This window comes from Dysidea avara, chromosome 4 (genome assembly GCF_963678975.1).
Source record: "Dysidea avara chromosome 4, odDysAvar1.4, whole genome shotgun sequence".
NCBI classification, from domain to species: Eukaryota; Metazoa; Porifera; class Demospongiae; order Dictyoceratida; family Dysideidae; genus Dysidea; species Dysidea avara.
This window is the reverse complement of record NC_089275.1, coordinates 39,785,087-39,811,749: the sequence shown is the minus strand read 5'-3', so window position 1 is coordinate 39,811,749 and position 26,663 is coordinate 39,785,087. Positions and strand designations below refer to the sequence as shown.

Here is a 26,663-nt window from a genome sequence, read left to right as displayed (position 1 = left end):
ATTAATTGTTCTTGAAAAATAACTATTTTGGTGTGCTGTGGTAGATACATGTGGTAAGATGTAGTGCAGTGGATGGTACTGTCTCGTGGATCGTGATGTTGGTAGCTATAGGTAGTATGGAGGAATTGTAAGTGATATCTGTTGGTAAAAAACTTTGTGTAATGTTTGTAGTCGAGATAATTTGCGGCGAGTCTGGAGAGTTGGCCATGAAAGCTGATTTGTGACTGTCTCTGGGAAAACCGGTCTTATCGCCCATTTAAAAGTATCGAGAAACGTCGGTTTTAAATATTCAGTGTGTTGTAGCTGGCCAATAGTGGTAGCTACGCATACCAAATTTTCACACGTTTCACAACAATTTCTTACCTTCCTGATCATCCACTGAAGAAGGTTTCTGTACAGTAAATAAATAATAAAAAATAATAATATGTAGTCAACAGCTAAGTTTCCCGCCATTTTAGATAGCTTTTAAACCGAGGTTGTCGAGTTCCAGAAGGGTGGGAGGCGGGGCCCTGGAAGGGGGGAAAGATGGTGTTCAAAAATGGGGGTGTCTATTTTACGGACCGTCGGACCGGAAGTTCCTGCTTAGCAAGCTAGGTGTTTAGCAGGTCTATTTTACGGACCAGACTGGAAAAGGTATAATTAAGGCATGCATGCATGTAGATCAATGCTTTCATGATCGTGCGTGCTTTTTGAATCCCGTGTGCAAGGCTCTAAAGGCTGAAAGCTTGTGAGAGCTGATGTTTTCACAGATTTTCGCGCCCTATCAAAGCTAGTGGTGACTGTGGTGTTCAGTAGCTATCTTAGCATAATGTAGTGTGCCATGCATTGTTTCGAAGTTTATCTATTTTTTATTATTATTACATCTGCTACCAGGGGCGGATCCAGACTTATAGAAAGGGGGGGGTTAAAAATGAACTGAGGCACTACATTGTCTCTGGTTTGATAAGGAGAGACCAAAAAAAAAGGTCACAGCCAGCTGACAATAGCTTCCCACCTCACCAACCACACATTTATAGCTGAAAAAGTACATAAAAATCCTTAAATAGCTCACTACAAACTGTTCTACTACTGTGACTGCTTTATTAGAGTGACTGCTCTATTAGAGTATCTCGATCTTGGTATACTAAAAAATTTTGGAGGTGAGGCCAAGAGCCCCTTTTGACCCCCCTGTATCCGCTCCTGTCTGCTACAATGTGCATCCGGGGAACTCGATCCATCCTTCATCGTTCCAACAATGCTTCCCCAGAAATGGACCACATTGCTGGCCCTAGGTACTTTTAGTTGTCCCCCTTTCAATTGTCCAGCACACTTGCTCCTTGGTACTGGGGGTGGTAGGCAAGGGCATTATATTTAGCATTTAGCCCGGGAAAATAAAAATAATAAAAAAATTACTGGGCAGACAGTGTTTACTCAAGGGCAAGGGGGAAAGAGATTTACAAGGGGGGAAACATATGTGCAATTAGCTAGCTACAAATTAAAATAATTTCTTATCAGTTATTTCAATTAATGAGGTCGATGATGAGTTTCAATCAATGGGAAGTTCTTGGGAAGTAGCTATTTCGATATGCTGTGGTGTTTGTGGACAAGAGTGAAGATTTTGCCGTACACGAAGTTGTAAGATGGTTAATTTAAAGCTTCAGTGCAGGCAATTCAGAGACAGAGTATTTGTATTTGTATTTGTATTTGTATTTTAAGGATAAAGGCTTATGCCTGTACATCCATAAACAAAATTAATAATTATTACGTACTTAGCTATTCTAATTACTATACAAAATCAAATAAGCAATTACTGTAGTGTCTGTCCAGCAGTGTTTTAAAATCATTGACAGAGGGAGAATCAACAATAGATTGGGGTAATGAATTCCAGTCATTGATTACTCTGTTACTATAAAATTAGATCTTGTATACGAATTAGTGTGATGTTTGAATAATTTCCTTGTGTGACCTCTTGTTACAGTAGAAGTGGATGGGATAAATAAATGATTTTCTATATCATAACTGCCTTTGAGAATTTGGTACAAATATATCAAATCACCCCTTCGTCTACGGTGTTGTAAAGATGATATGTTTAGATATCTTAATCTGTCGTAGTATGATAAATGGTTGATAGATGGAATCATTCTGGTTGCTTTACGCTGCATTCTTTCAAGTTTTTGATTGTCAAGTGTGTAATATGACATTGTTATATTCAACAATTGGGCGGACGGACAAGTGTTTTATATAGTTTTACCATGACATCAGAGTCCTTACACTCAAATGATTTACAGATGAGACCTAGAATCTGGTAGGCCTTTTTAACTACCATATCTGTGTGAATGTGAAATTTTAATTTTGAGTCAATTTGTATGCCAAGATCTCGAATGTTATGCAATAGCTCCAGCTGGATTCCTGCTATAGTATAATTGCCGGTGTATGGAGCATTGCCAATATGTAAGTATGGAGCATTGCCAATATGTAAGACCTTGTATTTTAAAATATTAAAAGATAATAACCAAAGTTTTGACCAGTCAAGCAAGATATTTATGTCATTTTGCAGTACAAGGCAGTCTTCAGAAGAACGGATGGTACGATAGAGCTTTATATCATCTGCAAACATCAGTAACTGACTGGAGATAAGTGACGGCAGTTCGTTAACATATAGAGAAAACAATAACGGACCAAGTATTGAACCTTGTGGGACACCGCTGGAAACCTGTACCCAAGATGACAAGACACCATTAATTTTAACACATTGACGTCGACCCGTAAGAAAACTTTTGAACCAGCTCAAAAGTTGACCATTAATTCCATATGCTTAAAGTTTCAATAAAAGTCTAGTATGTGGGACGCTGTCAAATGCTTTTGAGAAATCAAAATAAACTACATCAGTAGAGAGACGTTCATCGAGTGATAAGGTCCAATCATTTAAAGCATGTAGTAGTTGAGTACAACATGATCTTCTAGGAACAAACCCATGCTGATTAGGTGAGAGTAAGTTATTGTCGGAGAGGTAATTGGACAGAGTATCCTTTACCACCCCAAAAACACCTTCGCTGTAAAAAAGGCGCGCCCAAGAAACTACAAGTACCTGGAACCCAATGTAAAAAAGAAAAAGAAAAATCAGCTTAGCTGAAGTGAAAAGTAACTGGTAACTTAAAGAGCTGGTATCTGAAGCGGCCAAGAATACAATTACTAAAGTTTAATCCATGCAAGAACACCTTGGCTATAAAATAGGTGTATACATGAAAGTAACTGGGAACTGAAATGGCTGATATCTGAAGCGGCCAAGAATGAATGGTCATATACAACTAATCCAAAAATGTAACACTGAACCTTTATAATTCAGCTGTGTTCTATATTCACTCTTGCTGCATCGTAAAGTAATTTCTTTTAACTCTAATTGGCTGGTAATTTGGCCGCCTTTTTTAATAGTCAGTATAATAGAGCAAAAAAAGGCGGCCAAATTACCAGCCAATTAGAGTTAAAAGAAATTACTTTACAATGCAGCAAGAGTGAATATAGAACACAGCTGAATTATAAAGGTTCAGTGTTACATTTTTGGATTAGTTGTATATGACCATTCATTCTTGGCCGCTTCAGATATCAGCCATTTCAGTTCCCAGTTACTTTCATGTATACACCTATTTTATAGCCAAGGTGTTCTTGCATGGATTAAACTTTAGTAATTGTATTCTTGGCCGCTTCAGATATCAGCTCTTTAAGTTACCAGTTACTTTTCACTTCAGCTAAGCTGATTTTTCTTTTTCTTTTTTACATTGGGTTCCAGGTACTTGTAGTTTCTTGGGCGCGCCTTTTTTACAGCGAAGGTGTTTTTGGGGTGGATATCACTCATTTTTGTCAGTGATAGACTCTACATTTGGTTTAAAAGCTAATTTTTTGGAAATGAGCAATTAACATTAATGCAGAATATTATCTAGGAGAGTCAGTAAAATCCATACATAATAATGATTGTTTCATAACACTGTAAATTCGGAAGTATGAATTTACGGTGTAGTATGACTGTTCTATTAGAGTAAATTTATCTTCACTGCCTGCACGTCATGAATATATCTCATATCTGTGCATGTTAAATGCTTCAGACACCTAATTAAACTTGCAAGTGCCTAATTAGTTCACAGTTGCTACACAGCTATAAATACATTAGCAATTGTTATCATCATAATCATTTATCATGTTATAACCATTTTTTAATATTTTGGTCACAACTTCAGGATTACAGCAGCAAAGAAAGGAATAAAGGACTCAACCATCAAGACTTGTATATGGGAGATGGAACAGTATTGCGATGGACAATGCCGGTACTAACCCCTCAAGGGTGTTGCAGTACAGTATAGATGCAAGACCAGAGCCTCGATCGTCACCTTTTGACTGTGGTCACAACTTCAGGATTGGAGCAGCAGAGAAAGGAATGGAGGACTCAATCATCAAGACTCGGGGAGATGGAATAGTATTGCCATGGACAATGCCAGCACTAACCCCTCAAGGATGTCACAGTGCAGTATCGATACAACCACTCCAACCAGTGCATAAGACCAGAGCTCGATTATCACCTTTTGACTGAAATTTTTATACTTGATGAAGCAATTAAAACAAAAAAGTTGTAGTACTTGTACTTTCCTGAGGGAACATGTCCCCAGAGTCCCAGACTCCCTTGCCCGTTCAGCAGAATAATAGGATTGATCCTTACTACCACTTTCACCTTTATTCTTGGCCTGAATGTACATATCAGCAACATAATACAGTAGCTGTAGATAATACTAGTTAATGCCCCTAGGCAGAGCTATAGGGGTGGGAATTTTTCCCTACTATCAGAGAGAGAACCATCATTGATAATTGTGATGAAAAGATGTACAACAAAACAAATAGGCATGTGAAACCTCGGACAGCATGCGAACACAAATAGAGGAATACACTGTGGGCATGGCAAGGCAAAACAACAACAACAAAAAAGTACTATCATAGTAGTTCTTCTCGCAGTTCTTTGCCTGGCCATCATCAACTGCTGTCAAAACATTAGTTTCGTCCCCCAGACCCTTCCTCAAGCATGCTTATCACACAAAAATAACTGTGTACAAACAATTATTCATTGACAGCTTATACTACACTTACCGCATTGTTGAACCATGTATACCACCAGAATCCACCAGATTGACAACTAACACGTGATCTATTTAGGGGAAATCTCGTGGTAATTACCTTAAGCGGACACTCATGATCCGTGGCTTTAAATTGAATGGTTTAAGAATGTAACTGGATGGTGAGGCGTACTTTAATCGGCTCGACTTTACTGAGAAACTACATCGCTTGAGCAACGCTTGAAAAAGTAAGAGTCCGGCAAGACGTACTCTAATATCTATGGGCAAGAATACTGAGGGACTCTATGATATATGCCGGTCTTGAATGCTAACGAAACGAGGAGTGAAGTTTGTGCAATGTGTCACATCGCCACACACTGATTCACCGTGTTTGTGCGATAGGGTTTTTGGACCTGTCCACCAGATGTTGAAAGGAAATTCATTCCAACTTGTGAAGTTATTGGTATACTCATTGTTGGGGTCCATGGGGACATCGATGATCATTTACCAGTCAGCTGTAAGTAATGTCACAACAGAAGGAAAGGAACCATTTCCATACCCCTATGGCATACTGATTTTCCAGGTCAGTTTATGTACACCCAACCACAGAAATGTAGAACTTTGGTTGCAGGTGGAAAATAAACACCTTTTTACTCAGTTACAAGAGATTCACCCAGCTGGGATAAAATGTTGAAGTGAATGTCATTAGTACCTACTTGCGGTTCATCAGGTATTGGACAATTCCAAGTGTCCAGATTATGCAGTTGTCCTCATGTTCAAGTTTACACGTTTAGGCAAGTTCCACAACATCCTATAATCTATTACTATATCAGTGTGGAATAATGCTTATATAATATTTTTCATATTCCAGGCTTTAGGTATGTGTATTGTATTTAACACCTGCTTGTTGGTTTTTGCAGGCCATCTGGCCATGGTCATACTGGTTTATCCACTAGCTGTTGAATGTGATCATGGTACATATGTAAGTTGAGACCATGCAGGAACAAAGATACAGGTGTCATGAATTTCAGGTCAGTTGACATTCAGAGGAATTGTATTATTGCAATTGTTCTTTTTGTAGTTATCAATTATCAGTGACCAGTTTGTGATAGCGTACTTTTGTTTGACTAATGACCAAATGTTCTGGTTTACATGCTTACCCAACAGTTATGTTACTCACTTAACCTGCATATGGGATATATATTTTTAGTTCATTTTGATTATTCATCCTTTATTGGTACAGCCTGGCATATTGATTTTTTGCACATTCTCTTTTTAATTCAGTGCCTGCTGGATTGTTTCGTCAGATATCGAAACAGATGTCTTTGGTGTTGCGACCGATGTTCCAGGTCAGTTTGCATGTGTGTTTAATTTTGGACTTCAGTGCCTGCTTATTCTTTTACAGGTCTCGGTATTGAGTGTCATGAATTTCAGGTCAGTTGACGTACAGAAGAATTGTATTATTGCAATTGTTGTTTTTGCAGTTATCAATTATCACTGTATACTAGTGATGTGAATTTGCAGGTCAGTCTACTCAGATGTATCAGGCATAGTGTTGATGGGTTCGAACAAGTATCCAGTGTAGACTGTAGCGGCATCAAGGGTGTTAATTTCCAGGTTAGTTTACATGTTGTGATGTTAGTGATTTTTTCCTAGTACCCAGATATTAAGTGTATTGTATTTAATGCCCACCTGTTATGTTTTTAAATTATGGTATATCAGTGTAGACAGTGCAACAGTAAGCCTTCTGTGTTGTAGTAACTATTTGTTTCATAATATTATGCTGTTGTCCCGGAATGGCACAATTTTTGGGCAACCAGTGTGAAGTCCAGTGGTACAAACATTGTATTATGACCAAGTTGTGATAACGTACTTTTGTTTGACTAATGTGCTAATGTTCTGGTTTGACTAATGTCCTAATGTTCTGGTTTAACATGCTTACCCAACAGTAATGTTATTCATTCACTTAGCCTGGGATATAATTTTTGTTCATTTTGATTATCCATGCTATTATTGACACAGCCCGGCATATTGATTTTTTGTACATTCTCTTTTAATTCAGTGCCTGCTGGATTGTGTCATCAGATATCGAAACAAGTGTTTTTGGTGTTGCGACCGATGTTCCAGGTCAGTTGCATGAGTGTTTAATTTAAGGTTAACTTCAGTGCCTGCTTATTCTTTTACAGGTCTCAGTATCGTCATGCTGACATACAAGAAATCATCACTATTGTTGGAACTATTTTTAGTCAAGTCTTGATGTGATGTTAATTAACGTTGTTACACATTGTTGTATGGTTACCATATGGCAAGAAATTATCATGGCCATCATGAAATTTGAATACTGTGTAAGTTGTGTGGACCAACCCCAACTCATACATGGTCACTGGCAAACCACGAACCACATTCAAGCCACAACACCACGAACCACATTCGAGCAATCCATTACAAAATTTTGTTGCACCATTTGTGTGTGTATAATACTTAATGAAAGCCACAACACAAGCTACATGGTACACACTACATAGAGGTGGTAACCCCTAAAGGCTTGTTACCTTTTGTATTCACCTTATCGGCCTTTGTGGTTAACCTATTAAAAATTACATGTAAATAGAGAATTGAAGAGTATGCTTAAAGCACCTTCGCTAGTGATTTTGTTCTTCACAACATAAGACAACTGGCGATTTATAAACGCTCGCATGGGGTGTGGTACTACATGGAATTTAAAAGATTTCTGCTTAAAACGCCATCCCTAGGGAACTTACGGTTCAGCACGCTGTCACAACTTGTTTATCAGGCATTAGAGTTTGTGTCCACGTCGTGTCTTTAAAAGTTATTGTAGGGATTAGAGGTTGATTGAAGAAAATACGCGTATAGGCAAACCAGGATTGGATAATGTCAGTGCTAGATGGACTATACAAACACGGCTATGTTGACTGGTTGACTGGTATAACATGACAGTAGTTGTAACATAAGGTAGAGAAATAAAGTGAAAAATAAAAAAGTAACCATCGCAAAATAAAAAATAGCGAGGTCGCAAGAAAACTATGAACATGATGACGACTCCTAAAGATTTTTTATCACGTAACGCAATACAAATCTATTGAGAGATGTTGCGTAATTTAGGACTAATATTGCGAAACCGGCCCTACACGTAAATAACTCACAGTAGTGGCCGCGCGTCTTTTAATTGGGCGTGCGCTTTGTAGTTTCTTGGCCGCGCGACTCACTACCGTGAGTCTTGATAATAGATTCAAATATTTTGATGACAATAGACGTTAGACAAACAGGACGATAATTATCTACTTTATGCACCTATCAATGTATTGCCCCACCACCCCCCCCTCGGGCATAAGTGGGGCTTTACAGGGGGAATTGACACGAAACTGCTGCCCCACTATGGGGCATTTGACGATCGTTCAGTAAGTGCCCAAATATTTTTTGTTGTAACTTCCTTCGCTATGTCAAATCCCGAGTTAATCCCGCGTTACAACTGGGGCCAACGGTGGGGATTTGACACGATAGGTTTGCCCTACTATGGGGCATTTGACATTCGGCTGTGTCAAATCCCCACTATAGCCCCATATATGCCCGAGGGGGGGGTAGTGGGGCAATACATTGATAGGTGCATTAGTCTTGTTACCCTTCTTGTATATAGGTGTTATGTAACCAATTTTCCAATCATCTGGTAGTACACTACTTTCTAAAGATTTGTTAAAAAGGATAGACAGAGGGACACATAACTGATCTGCACACTGTTTGAAAACCTCTGCTGGCCATCCATCTGGTCCAGGTACCTTACCAGTTTTAAGAGAAGCCAATTTTTCAAACACAATAGATGGATCTATGGTAATACTGGATAATGAGACATCATCACTTTTGTCTATATTAAAGGTTGGTGCTGTAGCTACTTGGGTCCTCATTTGTAAAAACGCTGGAAAAGAAATTGTTAAGTGCATTGGATTTATCTATATCTGAGGTATAAAGTTTGCCATCAATTCCTTCAATATTTCCTAAAGCTGGTTGTGTCTTCATTCTATTTCTTGCATAATTCCAAAATGCTTTTGGATTTTCCTTAACATTGTTAGCAATCTGTCTCTCAAACTGTTTACGCAAGTTGCGTGTAAGAGTACGCAAGGCATTACGAGCTTGAGTGTAAGCAACATGATCAACAGTAGATTGTGATCTGGTATATCTTTTCCACAAACGGTTTCTTTTGTTCTTTAAAGCTTTAGCTTCTCGAGTAATGTAAAGGTTGTTCTTTTTTCTTGGGACTGACATAGGAATACATTCTTTTATATAGTTATCAAACATACCAGAAAAGTGATCCCAAGCACTATTGATAACAGAGGTTGTAGATTAGCCATGTGCAAGGCCTTGTGTGACTTCTCTGGGTAGACATATTAAATTTTTTAAGCCTATACGAGTGTAGTCCACAAAAGTAAACTCCCACTGTAGGTATTTGTTGCTAGTCGGTTACTATAGTTGTTGCCTAGCTATAGCTAGGTGTCACTGAGCTGCTGAGCAGTCTGGGCAAGAAATTTTTCAGAATAGGATAGTTAGCTATTGCTGAGCCAAACCATTGTTTCAGTGTGTAACCAACAGCAAACTGATTCAGCATTGATCAAATTAATTAACACTTTTTCATCTGATACAGATCAAGGAAAATTAGCCAGTCAAAAATAATAGCTATAGGGCCATTTTTATATTACTTGCAATTGTGCTTTACGTATGTAGCTCAGTGGATCCCCCCCCCCTCCAATCCCTTTCAATAAAAAAATGCATACAAGATCAAGATACTCTAATAGAGCAGTCACTCTAATAAAGCAGTCACAGTGTTTATGGGGCACTTTTCAACTAAGTGCACACCCCTTTCCAAACTCTGGATCCGCCCCTGTAGCTATAGCATGCTAGACTATAAAAAACTGCTGTAATATTACACAGTAAGCTATACTGTAACATTTTCATGTGACATTGGTTTGTATAATTATACACAGAGGACTGGAAATCTGATCATGTGGCATTGCATACTGCTATCAAAATGCATATATGGAACAAAACAACTTTCTGGCAGAGCTCAAGAAGGTTCACAATGTGCGTGTGTGACACCAGATGGAAAGGACATGTATACAAGTCTTTTAAATGCTTGACTTGTTAAATATTACCCAAGTCTGATTCATGCACAATACCACAGTGTACATGTAGCAGTTGAGTTTCCACATGAAACTTATAGATCAGGGTGTTATAATCACTCAAAAATTCAAATCACACATTGGTTACAAAAAACACACAGGTACGTCCCCACTTCAAACGAGGCATAACAGCATGAAACTACAGCAATTATTACAAAACTGAAACTAAGTTATATTACATCAAGGTGCATGTGATTTGGTGTAATTACAACTAACAATGTCCGTGCATTATTATAAATCATTAGCTACATCTCCTCCTCCTCCTTTAATTGATGAAGGAATTATAATTAATACTTCTGATACCTTTATAGATTTGATACAATTATGTCTTGGGTTATAATGTGGCAGAAGGGAGGGAACAGTCTCTGTTATTGGGTCTTCCCCAGATGATCCAAATGGCTCAGTGACAGTGGCTTCTTGGTGTTGTTTTAAATAGTCTTGATGTCTCCTCCATATCATGTCCCCATCTAACAAGCAAACTTTAAATGACAATGGGGCACTCACGATTGCATGGGTGTAATTACAATTAATAATAATAATGTACGTGCATTATTATACAAGTCACTATACTCAGGGTTTCTGGTAAAGCATGCAGTGATCACCACAGCATGGACAAATTGCAGTATTATCAATGTCAGCCAGTTTACCCTGTGCAATCAGCCAAAATGTTTTTAATGGACTCACAATGGACTATTATATTCAACAATACATACTCAGCAGTCAGTGATAATTGTATTCAAAAATTTAATGCCACATGATGGTGACAGACATCACTGGCTAACTGTCAGTAACCTGACCAGGAATGACATATGTTTATGTTATATAGCATGTAGCTAACTCTCATGTTCGAGCTCAAATGGCTTGTTTGCGACAGACAGAGTCCATGCATGCATATTCTAAATTTTGTAGACATGCATGCATACACGAGAATCTTGATGACTGTGGGCCTGTGGCATATAAATTATTAGCATTACTTATCCGTTGCTTTGTGCCTTGGCCAGTTGACAACCTGGATCTTTACTTTATGACCAGCTGTGGGAATTTATTGAAATGTCTTCAAAATCATACAGCACTATAATTTTCAATGTTTCCTATAGTAAAGGAAACTTCTATAAGAAGAGGCCAAGAGGGCATTTAAAGTCTGACAGCAAGACAGTGTGATTCTACGTTCCAAGACAACCAGATATCAGTGATCCCTCGGGCTTCGGTGGTAGCTACTTTGGCAACAAAGACGCTTGTAACACCTTGGTCATTATTGCTTACAAATTCAGTCTGTGCTTCAAATCATTATCTATACACATACTTGATTATTTGGATGTATGAAAAGCTTTCAAGCTGCTAGCTACATGTACAGACTGATATATTGGGCCACTATTTGCAATCTAAGATTTAAGATTAGGTACTGGGCAGTCAGCTCAGCTGGTTTGCCCAGGGGGGTGAAAACCCCAAATGGTACAATCAAATACATACAATTTGATAATTAATTACAGTAGTACGTAAATAATCATTTGATTTGTCCTGAACAGCATGCATGCTCGACACTATATTACTAAACGTTTGCTGCTGCTGCCAGGTAGCTAAGGGCATTAGCTAGCAAGATTGCTAAGATAATCGTCGTCTCTGATATGAACGAGCAAGCTTCACCCGTGAACAGTTGTTATCGAGGTTGCTATTTACTGTAAGCTACAGTTACTGTAGTTAAAATCGCGTACGCCCAGCACGCCGGAGAGTGACCAGATCAGTGCGAAGCTACAATCATCCGGGTACAACAGGGCTAGCAAAATGCTCGTGGGTTGCCACAAAGACTATTTCGGTGGGGACTATTCTACGGAACGGAACGGAACGGAACGGAATGATGGACTAAACTGCGGAACGGAATGCTTTCTCAGATTGAAGCTTGCAGCTTACCATTGCTGTACAAGTTATCAGTGGCACTTCCAGCAGGTAATCAAACGTACCCCCAAGAAAGATAAAACGAATTTAAGGATCGATTGTGGGTTCTTGTTGGTTGTCATTAGTAACGAAGTACTAATTGTGGGAATAGCTGACTCAGTGTGTTCATCTTCGGATATATCAAGTAGGGAACTTAATGCGTGACTTGTTTTACTAGTATGTGAGTTATTTTTACCTACTTGACTTTAGAATGTACAGTCTGAGGCCCAGTCTTTCTAATCGGCATAAATCAGTATGTGTATAGCTACACTACAAAGGAAACAAGTATGGTGACAAGCTGAATCAACTCAGTCTAAGCAGATTCTAAAGGAATTTTGTGCAGTGTGTGAGGAGCAAACATTCAGATACCTCAAGGTGGCTATATTGTGTGAACATCAATGATTCATTAACAGAGTAGTGGACTATTGTCAGATATCTCAGCCTGAGTACTGAGTTGAATTCTGGATGGGGTCTATTTTACAGAATGGAATGCTTTCTGAATCAACTTGCAGCTTGGCTAGCTGCTATCATTGCTGAAATTGCATTTTATCAGTGGAACCTCCAGGAAAATGGAATAGGATAATTATAAAACATTAATTAAGTGATTGTTTAGGTAATCATGACTTTATTCGGTCTAATAAACAGAATATATGGTTGATTGAGTGAGGTATCACTTTCAGAATGTTCAGACGACCAGTGATGAGATGCATGGATTCATCAAATTTTTGTTGTGGTTGGAGACATTAAATATCCAAAAGCAAACTGACTGTATAATATTAATTCACTTTCTTTATATTTTCTCAAATTTGAGCCTGTATACAAATAATTGAATTTTCCTTGTCAATAGAAATACTAGAATAAGATGGGAGAGAAACTTATCTTTGTTTACCTATACTGTACAACCAAGAGTTCGTAATACTGATTTGTATGGGGGAGAGTGTCTAACTCTCAGTATGGCCTGTACAAACACCCTGCGTAAAGTTCACCTTTCATCAAATCAACACCTTTATTGGGGGGGGGGGGGGGGGTAGAAAACTGTTGATTAGTGTTGCAGAAGAAGGTAAAGCCTTTGTTCTGAAATAAGGCCGAGGTGTTACTTTAAGCAGGGTGTTTGGTGAATGCATTCAAGTTAGACACTCTCCACCTTATTATGAACTCTTGGTACAACTTCAAAGGAAAATGAAGAAAACATACAGATGAATCAATAAAATCACTACAGTAAGGTGAATTACAGACTAGTGAGATCTTGGTTAATTAATGACAGTGGTTGGAGATTAAGTGTGGTAGCTTCTTGTTCTTGAATATGTTGCAAAGTGGAAGTACAAATCAAAATGGGATATCAATTTCATTATGAAAAATTTGTATACATAAATAATCTAGCATTACTATTTCATTTGTCCTCCACTTAAACATGCTACAACAGTACTAGTGTCAGTACATTGGCAGTGAGAGTACATTGGCAGTGAGTCTACCTTGAAATTTCAACTCTAGAGTAGATCCAACACAGGACAGCCGTCACTGTAACAAATACATGTGATCCCATTGTAATTTCATGGACCAGCTGGAATGGGAATCACTTGAAAATAGACGAACAAATTTAACCTGTTTTGTTTGAAGTGAAGCATGTGAAATGTTACTGGCACTTAAGAAATCCTAGGATTCTTAGGTGGTATGTAATTAATGTGTGTTCCATTTCAGGTCTGACTAGATACATTGAAATTACACACACATCCTGGTCCAAATCACGTTTTCCTGGTGGCTACGGGCATGGTTTCACATGCGGCTTATAGTAGATATTTGGCTGATCTTGGAGTTTTGGCATTTAGCCTGATTCAAGGCTAGCAGTCAGACACATCCTTGAATTGTGCAACAGATAAAATCAGCTCACTATTGAATACGGCATTAGTCCACTGCACCAGCTGTTAATATATAAATAACTCCATGCATACACTTCAGTGATGTTTGCAGAATACACCCTCCTTGCAGTCTGCCAAAATATTTGCTCCTCACACACTGCACAAAATTCTTCAAGTTTTAATTCAGCTGGCTCTTTCCTGTTACCAGTATCTTCCTGCTTGCTTTATTTATACACTGACTTATGACTTGAAAGACCGGCCCAGACTGTTTTCTAAAGTCTAAATAAGAAAAACAGCTCACATAAAGCTCCCTTCCGTATGGATGAACATCACTGATACAGCTCATCCCACAATAATACTTCGTTACTAATGACAACCAACAAAAACCCACACTCGATCCGTTAATTCTGTTTGTCTTATGTTTAATCACCCACTGGAGATGCCACTGCTAAATTATAAGGGAAGTTTCAGCAATGGTAAGTTGCAAGCTTCAATTTGAGAAAGCGTTCCGTTCCGTGGTTTAGTCCATCATTCCGTTCCGTTCCGTTCCGTAGAATAGTCCCCACCACTATTTCTAGTCTGGTCCGTAAAATAAACTTGAACGTATTAAACACTTGGCTTGTTAAACAGGAACTTCCGGTCCGACGGTCCGCTCCGGTCCGTAAAATAGACATTTCCTTCAAAAATTGAAAAGAAACGTGCTGGGATGAATCAGGCCAAGTTATAGGCCATTCAGTGCTCAGAAACCCCACACATGCAATACTACATCAATAAACTAGAAGCTATTCAGAAGCGTGCTGCTCGTTTTATTGTGTCAAATTACCGCAGATTAAGTAGTATATCACATATCCTAAATTCACTAAAGTTAAAATCCATAGTGTACCACCATACAAGGCTTCATCTCTTGATGTTCTACAAGATTGTCAATCACCTAGTAGAGATTCCTATCCCCAGTTATATTGTACATTCTACAAGATGTTTACGAGGAAACCAGGATAAATTCATCAAACCATCTGCTACTGTTGATGCATACAAATTTAGTTTTTACCCAAGATCAATTACCCTATGGAATCAACTACCAATCAATGATATTTTTTCCCTAAATGATTTTGATAGTATTCTTCAATCAACACTGACACATTCAATGAAAAACAGTAATTAATAATCTAAAGACATTGTTTTTATACTCTAATACCATACCTGTTTCACTGCCCATACAAAAGTCTCAATAGTAGCAGTGAAATTTATCCCACATTTCACTGACAGCAGTGAAAAAGTTGTAATTGTAATTTCATTGGCTAGAATTTATGTTAACAATGCAGCGCCAATTAGTGTCGACGCGTGTTTAGTGTGTTTAGTACATAGTGACATTGCGTACATAGCAACGCTAATGCACAGCATGCGTATATGCAGCGAGTATGGTATTAACTGGGGATAGCATGGGTAGCAGTGAAATTTGGGATAAATACCACTCTTGTTGTATTGGAAATGGTAAATTTCACTCAGCTTCGCCTCGTGAAATTTATCTCCATTTCCAATACGTCGTAGAGGGGACTTAATTTACACATACAGACTATTTCATAACATGCTGGACATGGATAGCTCATCTTTATTTACCCTTCGATCATCTTCTATAACAAGAGGTCATGATTTAAAGATCTATAAACCACACGCTACCTGCTTGCCACGCCGTCACTTTTATTCAGTAAGAATTATAAATGATTGGAATGGACTCCCATATGACTCAGTTAATGTTCATTCAACCAATTTGTTTAAGACTCACCTAGATAGATTTTATTATGATTACCAGTATGATATTGTATAGTTATTTTTGTAGTAGTTTGATTGTATAGATCAGGTTTTTACAGGCTTTGCCTCCTTACCTGTACCCCCAATAATAATAATAATAATAATAATACAACACTCGTGATATTTATCCCAAATTTCACTGCTACCCATGCTATTACTAGTACAAATTTGTGAGTTTTACAATCATAAATATATATATATATATATATATAACTGGCTAAAATGAAAGGAAATTTACAGCACAGGTCATTGTCCAACACCACGGAGCTGTACAGCCACACACAGCCATCTCCAGGTTGGCCAGGGCTCCATCAAGACCCCAGACCACTCGTACGGCTCGCCAATGTGCTCTAAAAAAGCAGCCAGCAAAAGCAGACCACTTTACTCTGGTCGACTGTGGTCAACCATGGAGACGAAATAATAGAGACAGCATCACTAACATCCTTGAAAACTTGCAATGGCCTACACTACAAGAACGTCGCAAATCAGCTAGACTAGTTTTACTATATAAAGTACTACATGATTTATTAATTATACCGAACTGTTATCTCCCATTTAAATCTACTGTATTACGGACCCGACACTCACACAACTTTAAACTAGTACCTTACCAACCAAGAATTGATGTATATAAATATTCCTTCCTCCCAAGAACTGTACCAGAATGGAATAGATTAGATGATGAGATTATTGAGACTGACTGTGTTGAAGAATTTAAGCAAAAATTAGCCCCTTTTATGTATATAGTTAAGTAACGTATCGTAATTTTATAGTTTATTATTGTAATTGTACATAATTATGTATATAATTAAGTAACTTGTCGTAATTGTACATACTTAATATAGTTAAGTAACTAATGGAAATTGTACACATGTAATTGCACATCAGCATTATACCCCTAGAGGGTCCTGCTGATTAACAATAAATAATAATAGTGAAACTTGATAGTGCATTCATTAAGCTTTGTGTTTGTGTGAAAAAATCAAACTTCCTGTCTTGGGCGATAAGAACGGTTTTCGTAGATCCAGTCACATTTAACATTGAGGTGACAGAACTAAGTCTACCATTATCATTCATTACCCAGCGTGCTGCTCTTCGTTGTATTTTATCAGTTGCGCGATGTCAATCGAAAACAAAGTCGATAGAGTACTGCGTGAACGTGACTTGGATGCGAAGTGGAAGAAAGCTTGAGCAGGACACGGCTGAGCCGTCCAGGAGAATGCAACTGAACGTGCTCTTACGAGGACGAAGCAAGACAGTACGTCTGAGCTAGAGAACCTAAACAATTTAAGCTCAAAGGAGAAGCGAGAAGGATAAACCAGACGCTGCCGCCAAGGAGATGAAGAGGCTACACGTACCGCCTGATCTGCGGATGCGGACAAGAATGAGTCGGATTCTACATGGTATTAAGTAAACTGGTAGCCGCGCTTGGCAGCTACATACCAATATGAATGTGTATGGTGCAGGGTGTGTGGGTATGGGTACTAGATGAGGGTAGAGGAAAGAAAACGTCATTTTCACACTTTTGCATCTCGGTGATCCCTTAACCGATTGGAACCAAATTTGCTACAGAGTTTCCCGCCAGCCAGGGGAGTTTACGTACCAAATTTGAAGGGAATCGCGCCAGCCATTTCCGAGATACGAGCTGCCAAAGTTTCGATTTTTTTTTCTTCGTGTTTTCGCACACTTGCAATAATTACTATAAAACGCAAACGCGTACTCCGATCGCCTTGAAATTTGGCGCACAGAAAGGGAGTCCAAAGGCGAATCCTAGCATCAAATCTGGTGCAAATCCGACGAATGGTTCGGGAGTTATTACCGATTATTCGCGTAAAACAAGATCGATTTGTTGTCACGCCTACAGGGTAAACCGCTTCATGGAATGAGTTTAAATTTGCTATGTAGATGGAGTAACCATCGTAGGAGAGTGCCTTTTGGTGGTTTGAAAGGAATCGAGATAAAGACCATGGGGATATGACACAAAACCCGACCTGTGTCACAATTACGCGATCGATAAAAAAAGTATTAGTTTTTACGCCTACTAGTCAAACCGCTTACAGCAATCAGCTGAAAATCAGTGTATAGACTATTATTATTATTATTATTATTATTATTGTTAATTAGCAAAGCCCACTAGGGGCAACACGCTAATGAGCATTACAATCACATAATTTATATTACTTACAGCGTTCTTAAATGTTTCAAGATCTATTGTGTCGATGTTAGGAATTTGAAGGGAGTTCCATTGAATAATTGTTCGAGGGAGGAAGGAGTATTTGTACACATCAACTCTTGTTTGCAATTGAGTTAGCTTGAGAGGATGTTGAGCACGGGTGGAGGACACTGGAGTTGGTGACGGTAAGCAATGATCAGGTATTGCTAGTAAGTTCCTGACAATCTTGAATAGGAAGGTGAGTCTAGCAATTGTTCTTCTGTTTTGAAGTGTAGGCCATTCAAGACTGGTTAACATGTCTGTGATGCTATCATGGTTTTGGTTAGATCTGTGCCAGGGTTTGTTCAAAACGAAACGAGCAGCGCGGTGTTGAATCATTTCTAGTTTACTAACACACCATAACAAGAGTACTTTCACATACAAAATGTCCGACATTCCACTGGCTACAGTATTAGAACACAATTACCTGGGAATCCGTCTCCACCACAAATTATCATGGGATCCTCACATCAATTACATCTGTAACAAGGCAAATCGACTCCTTGGATTCTTAAAAAGAAATCTCCACAATGCACCATCAGAAATTAAAGAACACGTCTACAAACAATTGCTCTTACCATCATTAGAATACTGCTCAACCATCTGGGACCCCTATCATCACACTAGTATTAGTAAACTAGAAATGATTCAACACCGCGCTGCTCGTTTCGTTTTAAACAAACCCTGGCACAGATCTAACCAAAACCATGATAGCATCACAGACATGTTAACCAGTCTTGAATGGCCTACACTTCAAAATAGAAGAACAATTGCTAGACTCACCTTCCTATTCAAGATTGTCAGGAACTTACTAGCAATACCTGATCATTGCTTACCGTCACCAACTCTCAAGCTAACTCAAGAGTTGATGTGTACAAATACTCCTTCCTCCCTCGAACAATTATTCAATGGAACTCCCTTCAAATTCCTAACATCAACACGATAGATCTTGAAACATTTAAGAACGCTGTAAGTAATATAATATAATGTGTGATTGTAATGCTCATTAGCGTGTTGCCCCTAGTGGGCTTTGCTAATTAACAATAATAATATTAATAATAACACTAGTATGATGATAGTGGTCCCAGATGGCTGAGCAATATTCTAATGATGGTAAGAGCAATTGTTTGTAGACGTGTTCTTTAATTTCTGATGGTGCATTGTGGAGATTTCTTTTTAAGAATCCAAGGAATCGATTTGCCTTGTTACAGATGTAATTGATGTGAGGATCCCATGATAGTTTGTGGTGGAGACGGATTCCAAGGTAATTGTGTGGTCTAATACTGTAGCCAGTGGAATGTCGGACATTTTGTATGTGAAAGTACTCTTGTTATGGTGTGTTGTTATCTGTAAAGTTTTACATTTGGAGATGTTGAATTCCATCATCCAGTCAGTTGCCCATCTTGTCAGTGAGTTTAAATCATCTTCAAGTATTTTATGGTCTTGTGGTGTTTTAATGGTTTTGTAAATAAGTAGTCTATATCATCTGCAAAAAGACGGATCTCACTTTGGATGTTGGCAATGATGTCATTGAGTAAGCCACCAATGTTCGACCACCATCGGTTCGGACGCGATTTTTCTTTAAACCCGCAAAGAAAATTTCTACTCTTGCTATGCCTTTGGAGAGGTCTAGGTCATAAACTCTTGCATGCAAAATTTCAGACCTGCAGCTTTCTTCGTCTGGCTGCAGGAGCTGCAAAAGTGACCTGTCCGAATGTTCTCAATTCTCAGACAAAAATATGTATATCGGTCGAGTGGCACTGCTCGTAATGCTTGAAGCTGATCAAGTCTTTCTTTGCTTGATACGAAAGAGCAACTCTTATACTCTCCAAATATAAGCAGATATTTGGCTTAGTCTTTATTGGCTGTGAAATACAAAGTTCCAAAGTCACCTCTGTCGTGAAATCTTAAATTCGGCCACATGTGAAGCTTGTGCAAATCAAATAGTTACCTATATCGAATTCAAAGCTATTTTTATGAACATTGAGAGCATCAGCTACCGTTCAATAGTAAATAGATACATGCACAATGACCGCAACTTGATTTTTTCCAGAATTGCTACATTGCATTTGGGCTTCTTTGACAGTAGCAGCCTAGCTACTGCACTCAGCACACACATACACAATCCAAATCCACTTAATTGGGGTTTTGACTATCCCCTGTCTTAAAAATGTCAAAAGTTTCTCTTCAAAATGTCCAGGACATTAGCCAGATCGAAATACTCTAATAGAGCAGTCAATTACTCTAATATAACAATCAGCCACAGCATTATCACATGTAATCAGTATATAGAACCGTTGTAATCAACGAAATTCACATATTAATAGTCTAGTTGAAGTGATTATGCCTGGGTGTGGCCCTTAGATTTCTGACTGCTCCAATTGTATTATAGGTGACTGTTCTATTGGAGTGTTTCGTTCTGGCTAATGTCCTGGACTTTTTGGAGACATTTTAAGACAGAGGATAGTCAAAACTCCATTTAAGTGGATTTGGATTGTGTATGTGTGTGCTGGGTGCAGTAGCTAGGCTGCTACTGTCAGAGAAGCCCAAATGCAATGTAGCTATTCGGGCAAAAATCAAGGTGCGGTCATTGTGCATGTATCTATTTACTATTGAACGGTAGCTGATGCTCTCAATGTTCATAAAATAGCTTTGAATTCGATATAGATAACTATTTGATTTGCACAAGCTTCACATGTGGCCGAATTTAAGATTTCACGACAGATGTGACTTTGGATCTTTGTATTTCACAGCCAATAAGGACTAAGCCAAATATCTACATATATTTGGAGAGTATAAGAGTTGCTCTTTCATATCAAGCACAGAAAGACCTGATTAGCTTCAAGCATTATGAGCAGTGCTACTCGACCGATAATACATATTTTTGTCTGAGAATTGAGAACATTCGGACAGGTCACTTTTGCAGCTCCTGCAGCCAGACGAAGAAAGCTGCAGGTCTGAAATTTTTCTTGCAGGAGTTTATGGCCTAGACCTCTCCAAAGGCATAGCAAGAGCAGAAGTTTTCTTTTCGGGTTTAAAGAAAAATTGCGTCCGAACCGATGGTGGTCGAACATTGGTGGCTTACTCTAGCTGGAATAATCTTCATAGAAAGTCCTTGCAGTAGAACAGAAGAATCAGATTACAAACCATTTAGTTATGATTCGAAAGCCAACTCGGTGTAGCAAATGCGAGATAGAGATACTCTAATAGAACAATCACCCTAATAGAACATTCAGTTAATTTATTTACTCCATTATAGAATTCTATTGTATTACAAGTTATTCTGTAGGAGTTCAGTTACAAACAGTTAATCTTATAGATAGTTCAGCAAGAAGCAAGTCACCCTATAGAGAGTTCAGCTACAAAATATATTGCTGTAGTGATTCAGAACATTACAAGTCACACTGAAGAGAGTTCAGCTATGAACAAGTCATGCACTCTGTAGAGAGTTCAGCTACAAACAATTCACTCTGTAGAAGTTCTGCTACAAACAAGTCTTCATGCAGAGAGTGCAACAACCAAAATCCACCATGTAAAGACTTCAGCTTTACTAACAAGTTACTCTGTAGAGAGATCAGCTAGAAATAAGAGAGACTTCAGCTAGAAAACGTCACCTTGTAGAGAGTTCAGCTACAAACAAATCACACTGTAGAGAGATAAGATAGAAGAAGCCACCTTGTAGAGGGCTCAGCTGTGAAGTGATCACCCTGGAGAGAGTTCAGCTAGAAAAAATCACCCTGTAGAGAGTTCAGCTACAAAGAAACCATCCTGTAGACAGATCAGCTAGAAACAAGTCACCTGTAGCAACATCAGCTACAAAGAAACTATCCTGTAGAGAGTTCAGCTACAAACAAATCACCCTGCAGAGAGTTTGGCTACAAAAAAATCACCCTGTAGAGTATTCAGCTATAAACAAATCACCTTGTAGAGTGTACAACTATAGACACAAGTCACCCAGTAGAGAGATCAGTTTCAAGAAGTTACATTGTAGAGAGATCAGCTAGAAGAAATCACCTTACAGAGAATTCAGCTACAAAGAAACCATCCTGTAGATAGTTCAGCTATAAACAAGTTACCCTATAGAGAGATCAGCTAGAAACAAATCATCTAGTAAAGAGTTCAGCTACAAAAAAATCACCCTGTAGAGAGTTCAGCTACGAAAAGATCACTGTGTAGATAATTCAGCTATAAGAAGTCACCTTGTAGAGAGTTCAGCTACAAAGAAACCACCATGTAGACAGTTCAGCTGCAAACAAACCAGAATTCAGTTACAAATAAATAGCCCTGTAGAAAGACTAGCTAGAAGAAGTTACCTTGTAGAGAATTCAGCTACAAAGAAACCATCATGTAGAAAGTTCGACTACAAACAAGTCACCCTGTAGAGAGATCAGCTAGAAGAAGTTACCTTGTAGAGAATTCAGCTACAAAGAAACCATCGTGTAGAGAGTTCAGCTACAAACAAGTCACCCTGTAGAAAGATCAGCTAGAAGAAGTTACCTTGTAGAGAATTCAGAAACCATCAAGTTGAAAGTTCAGCTACAAACACGTCACCCTGTAGAGAGATCAGCTAGAAGAAGTTACCTTGTAGAGAGTACAACTACAAACAAATCACCTTGTAGAGAGATCAGCTACAAACAAGTCACCCTGTAGAGATATCAGCTAGATACAAGTTAAGTTATAGGGATCAGCTACAAACAAATCACCCTGTAGAAATATGTGTTGGAAACAAATATGTAGAGAGTTCAGCTAGATAGTCACTCTGAAAAGAGTTCAACTACAAACAATGGGAGTTTCAGCTACAGTTCAGTTATGTATAAGAAGTCACCTTATTACTTACAGTATGATTATTTTTCATTGTTAATTATACAAATATCATTAATCAGACATAAAACTGTACACAACATTTTTTCCTTTGTTCCACAATTCCTGCAGAAAAGAAAAAAAACAAGTTAGAAGGAAGCACCAAAGCCAGTTAATGGCCGGCTTTGTGGCTTGCAATACAAAAAGAAGTGATATCTAAACCAAAACAGCCAAGCTGTAAAAAAGAGTGCGGCCCACAAAAAGGCCAGAATGAAAAAAGATGTGAAATCCAATATGGCGGCCAAGAAATGGCTGTGATGGTAGGTTAATGGAAAAAATATTAATTACGACAATTTAGGTGAATTTGGTGCCGAATCCTAGTGGAGGAGGCAACGCAAATTCACCTGAATTGTGGTAATTAAAAATTTTGCCATTAACCTACCATCACAACTATTTCTTGGCCGCCACCTTGGATTTCACATCTTTTTTCATCCTGGCTTTTCTGGGGGCCGCACTCTTTTTTTACAGCTTGGCTGTTTTGGATTAGATTACTACTTTACGGGACGGGACGTAAACAATAATGCTCTATTGGACTATCCTTTGAACTGACACATTGAGCAGCCTTCATGTACCAATAGTTGGGCCACCACTACACCACATCTACCGGGAATGTAGCCTCGGTAGCTACTTTGCTAAAATATAACTCAGCACGGGGTGCGTGAAATAACATGAATAACGAAGCACATGATGACACCTGCCGGTGCAAATTAAGCACATGGCTACTGCTACAGCAAATCAAGCAACGAACTTAATGTGATATTATGGAGCCTACCGTTCCTGTTCCTTACTGTAGAATCTGTTGTATGCCCTATACTACCGACGAAGCAGCCAGGATTCTTCATGGAATTAGTGGAAGTGACAGTGGGGTTTGTTGCACACCAGCAGTCAAACCAAAAGGCGGAGATGTGTTCATATACATTGCTCAAAGCAAGAGACACATAAGTAAGTAGCTTGTTAGTCGTGTTAGTGGCTGATTAACCCAGCATCCCACTAGACAAGGTGCATTATGCACATATCATTAAAAATTATTTCATTGTCCTAGCTAAGCAAGCAGTTATCAACATATGTTGATTTAGCAAGAGTTCATAACATAAGAACACGTAAAGTTGATTGCTAGTTTCCTGTTTTGGGGTTTTTTTTAACAGATGTGGGTGGGAGATACATTTTCTAAACACATGCAGGCAGGCTGGAGGTATTGGTTCATTATGGAGTACAAAAAATCAACACTGCTAGAATAGAGTGCAGATTGTTACACAACAAAACGAGTATATCTACATAGAACTTTATCTAGGTACCATTTATAAATGACATGCAAGAACAATAGCTGAATTAGGAGTCAAATGTCCAATAGATTATCTGCAGGTGTAGGTGACCTCCCTTGTTTCTTTAATTTTTATTTCTAAAATCCCAAATTTTTGTTTGTTTGCATTTTAAATAAAATTGCAGTGCCTAGTGAGCCCACGCATAAAGAAAGAATGGTGCCAGACTTCGTATTTTTGTCTGAATGCATGCCTCTACTATCAAATACTGACTCAAAAGTGACTGGCCATTCACACTCTCCAGCTATCAACCTCCTTTTGTGACAGTGTTACAATTGATATGGACAATCTTCATTTATAAAAACATAAAGAATCTATCTCCACAGGCACTACCACCAATCAACCAACCATCAAATTGTGCTGGCACGATTGGTGCAGGCCTACTGCTGCTCCATTTTACATAGTGGATATGATGAATACAATACTCCTCAACCACAATGGACTATTATGTATGCAAGCCCTTGGCCTTTCAACCTTGTAAATTGGTAACCAAATACTAATACAGAGTGATAGAGGAGCTAATTGTATTTTTAGCTATACGATAGCTTTTAAATCATCATCCCAATCCAAATATTTTATCACCAGCAATCAAGATTGTGGAATCCTTTACCAAGTCCTGTGTAATAGATGTGAGATGTCCAGAGTAGCTATAGAAATTTTGTGAGAACACCTTAATTCTTTAGCTACATACTTATGTGCACTATCAGTCATAATGAGCTGGTGAAGCTCAGTATAGCCATAAATGAATAACACCGGATCAGATTTACACAACACATACTTACTTATGTGTCTCTCGCCTATGAATGGTGGTGTACCTGCTAAAGTTACTCCCAACTCTTTCAGTTGAAGAATTGCTGCTGCTGTACCGTATGTGTATGTCGTGTACCTTGTGCCAGCAATAAGGCATAGGGATTTTATTTATTTATTATTTATTATTTGCTTTACAGCATACATACAACAAGGTACATACAGTATAAACATTAGTAGTCCTTAAACTCTAGTGTATGCTGAAGGTTCACTGGCATCCAGTGCCAGTGGCCAGGAGTAAGTAGTTATTAAGATTAGTTATATTATATAAAAACTCATTTAAAGCAAGGGTTACAGATGATCAAAGTTGGGAGGTTTGGGGGACTTATTACAATCACAACAGGGACCAACAAAAGAAAAAGTGCATGCATTGTCAGGATCAAAATTTAGTTCAAAATGATTCCATATGAAGTTTGTAAGTTTGTACTTGATAGTAGGTAGGCTAAGATTGTAAGTTATTAGTGGTAAAACATTCCATATACGAGGGAGTCTAGAAGTTGCTGCTGGAAACATTATGTGTTGCAGTTTATAGCTAGATCCTGATCATGTGTTTCCTGAAGTGAATTTAATATAGTCAGTGATATTAAATGCATTTGTAGGGGTTTTAAGTTGTTGTTGTTTTTTTTAATTTATGTCACAGATGTCCAAAACATACATTAAAGGCAAAATTTTGAGCTCAAGTAATCGAGATTTATAGTTGCTGGTATAGTCATTCAATATGTACTTCGTTGCGCGACGCTGAAGTTGTTCTAGTTGTCTTATAAATATGGTTTCCATAGTGTTGAACAAAACATTAATTGGGATCTGAATAGTGATATATATAAATGTTTCTTGGTTTATGTTAGTTGAAAAAGAACGTCGTAATAATCCTAGCATCCGATACGCCTTTGATATTATGTGTTGGTGGTGGGGTCCCCAGTCTAAATCTGATGAAATAATGATACCCAGATCTCTATGAGTAGTCATTTTGGATATAACATTGTTGCCTATACAGTAGGATATTTGCAGGTGAAGTTTAAAGGAATGGATGGCAGGTTCCATAAAGTTATTCGATCAGGTTTAACTGATGACCTTTCATCTGTATTAAATCATAATCATTCGTTTCAGCTGTGTGCCATGTGCTCTCTTAGCTAGCACCAGCAGGTGTGAGATGGTGCACAGCACGTGCTTCGTTATTTCACGCGGCCTCGCGCTGAGTTATATTTTAGCGAATGAGCTACCGAGGCTACATTACCGGTAGATGTGGCATAGTGGTGGCCCAACTATTGGTACATGAAGGTTGCTCAATCTGTCAGTTCAAAGGATAGTCCAATAGAGCATTATTTTTTACGTTCCGTCCCGTAAAGAAGTAATGTAGCATTTTCCGGAATTGTTCCGTCCTGTCCCATTCCGGAAAGTAGGTATACCCGCTCCATTTCAGTCAAAGGAACTACTCAAAATAAACTACAAAGGAACCTAATCCCACATTTGATCTCAAGATGTGTGACTATCTTATAATGGAACAAAATGATAGCAAAGGACATCAAAGAAATCTGAGGATTTCTTGGAATGGGTTAACGTGCACACCTAGCTGTGCAATATCTTGACTTAATGAGATATATGCA

The 26,663-nt window shown here is 38.4% G+C and overlaps 2 protein-coding genes across 5 annotated transcripts in view; both read left to right on the top strand.

The window, feature by feature from the left end:
* LOC136253853 (uncharacterized) overlaps nucleotides 1-26,663 on the top strand; it is a 69,625-nt gene that overhangs the window by 25,576 nt on the left and 17,386 nt on the right. The gene's annotated exons all lie outside the window — the stretch shown is intronic.
* Nucleotides 5,271-7,402, top strand: LOC136252106 (uncharacterized). Of its 4 annotated transcripts, none has more exons than XM_066044479.1 (9): nucleotides 5,271-5,423; nucleotides 5,478-5,658; nucleotides 5,707-5,869; nucleotides 5,996-6,106; nucleotides 6,360-6,424; nucleotides 6,481-6,509; nucleotides 6,600-6,692; nucleotides 7,138-7,202; nucleotides 7,262-7,402. In XM_066044479.1, the coding sequence occupies exons 4-9, from the start codon at nucleotides 6,096-6,098 to the stop codon at nucleotides 7,335-7,337; spliced, it is 339 nt and encodes a 112-aa protein (XP_065900551.1). In that variant the 5' UTR covers nucleotides 5,271-5,423; nucleotides 5,478-5,658; nucleotides 5,707-5,869; nucleotides 5,996-6,095; the 3' UTR covers nucleotides 7,338-7,402. The 4 variants fall into 4 exon arrangements, with proteins under 4 accessions (XP_065900551.1, XP_065900555.1, XP_065900554.1 ...); XM_066044483.1 differs by having other exon boundaries at nucleotides 5,273-5,423; nucleotides 6,560-6,692; XM_066044482.1 differs by having other exon boundaries at nucleotides 5,273-5,423; nucleotides 6,157-6,424; nucleotides 6,560-6,692.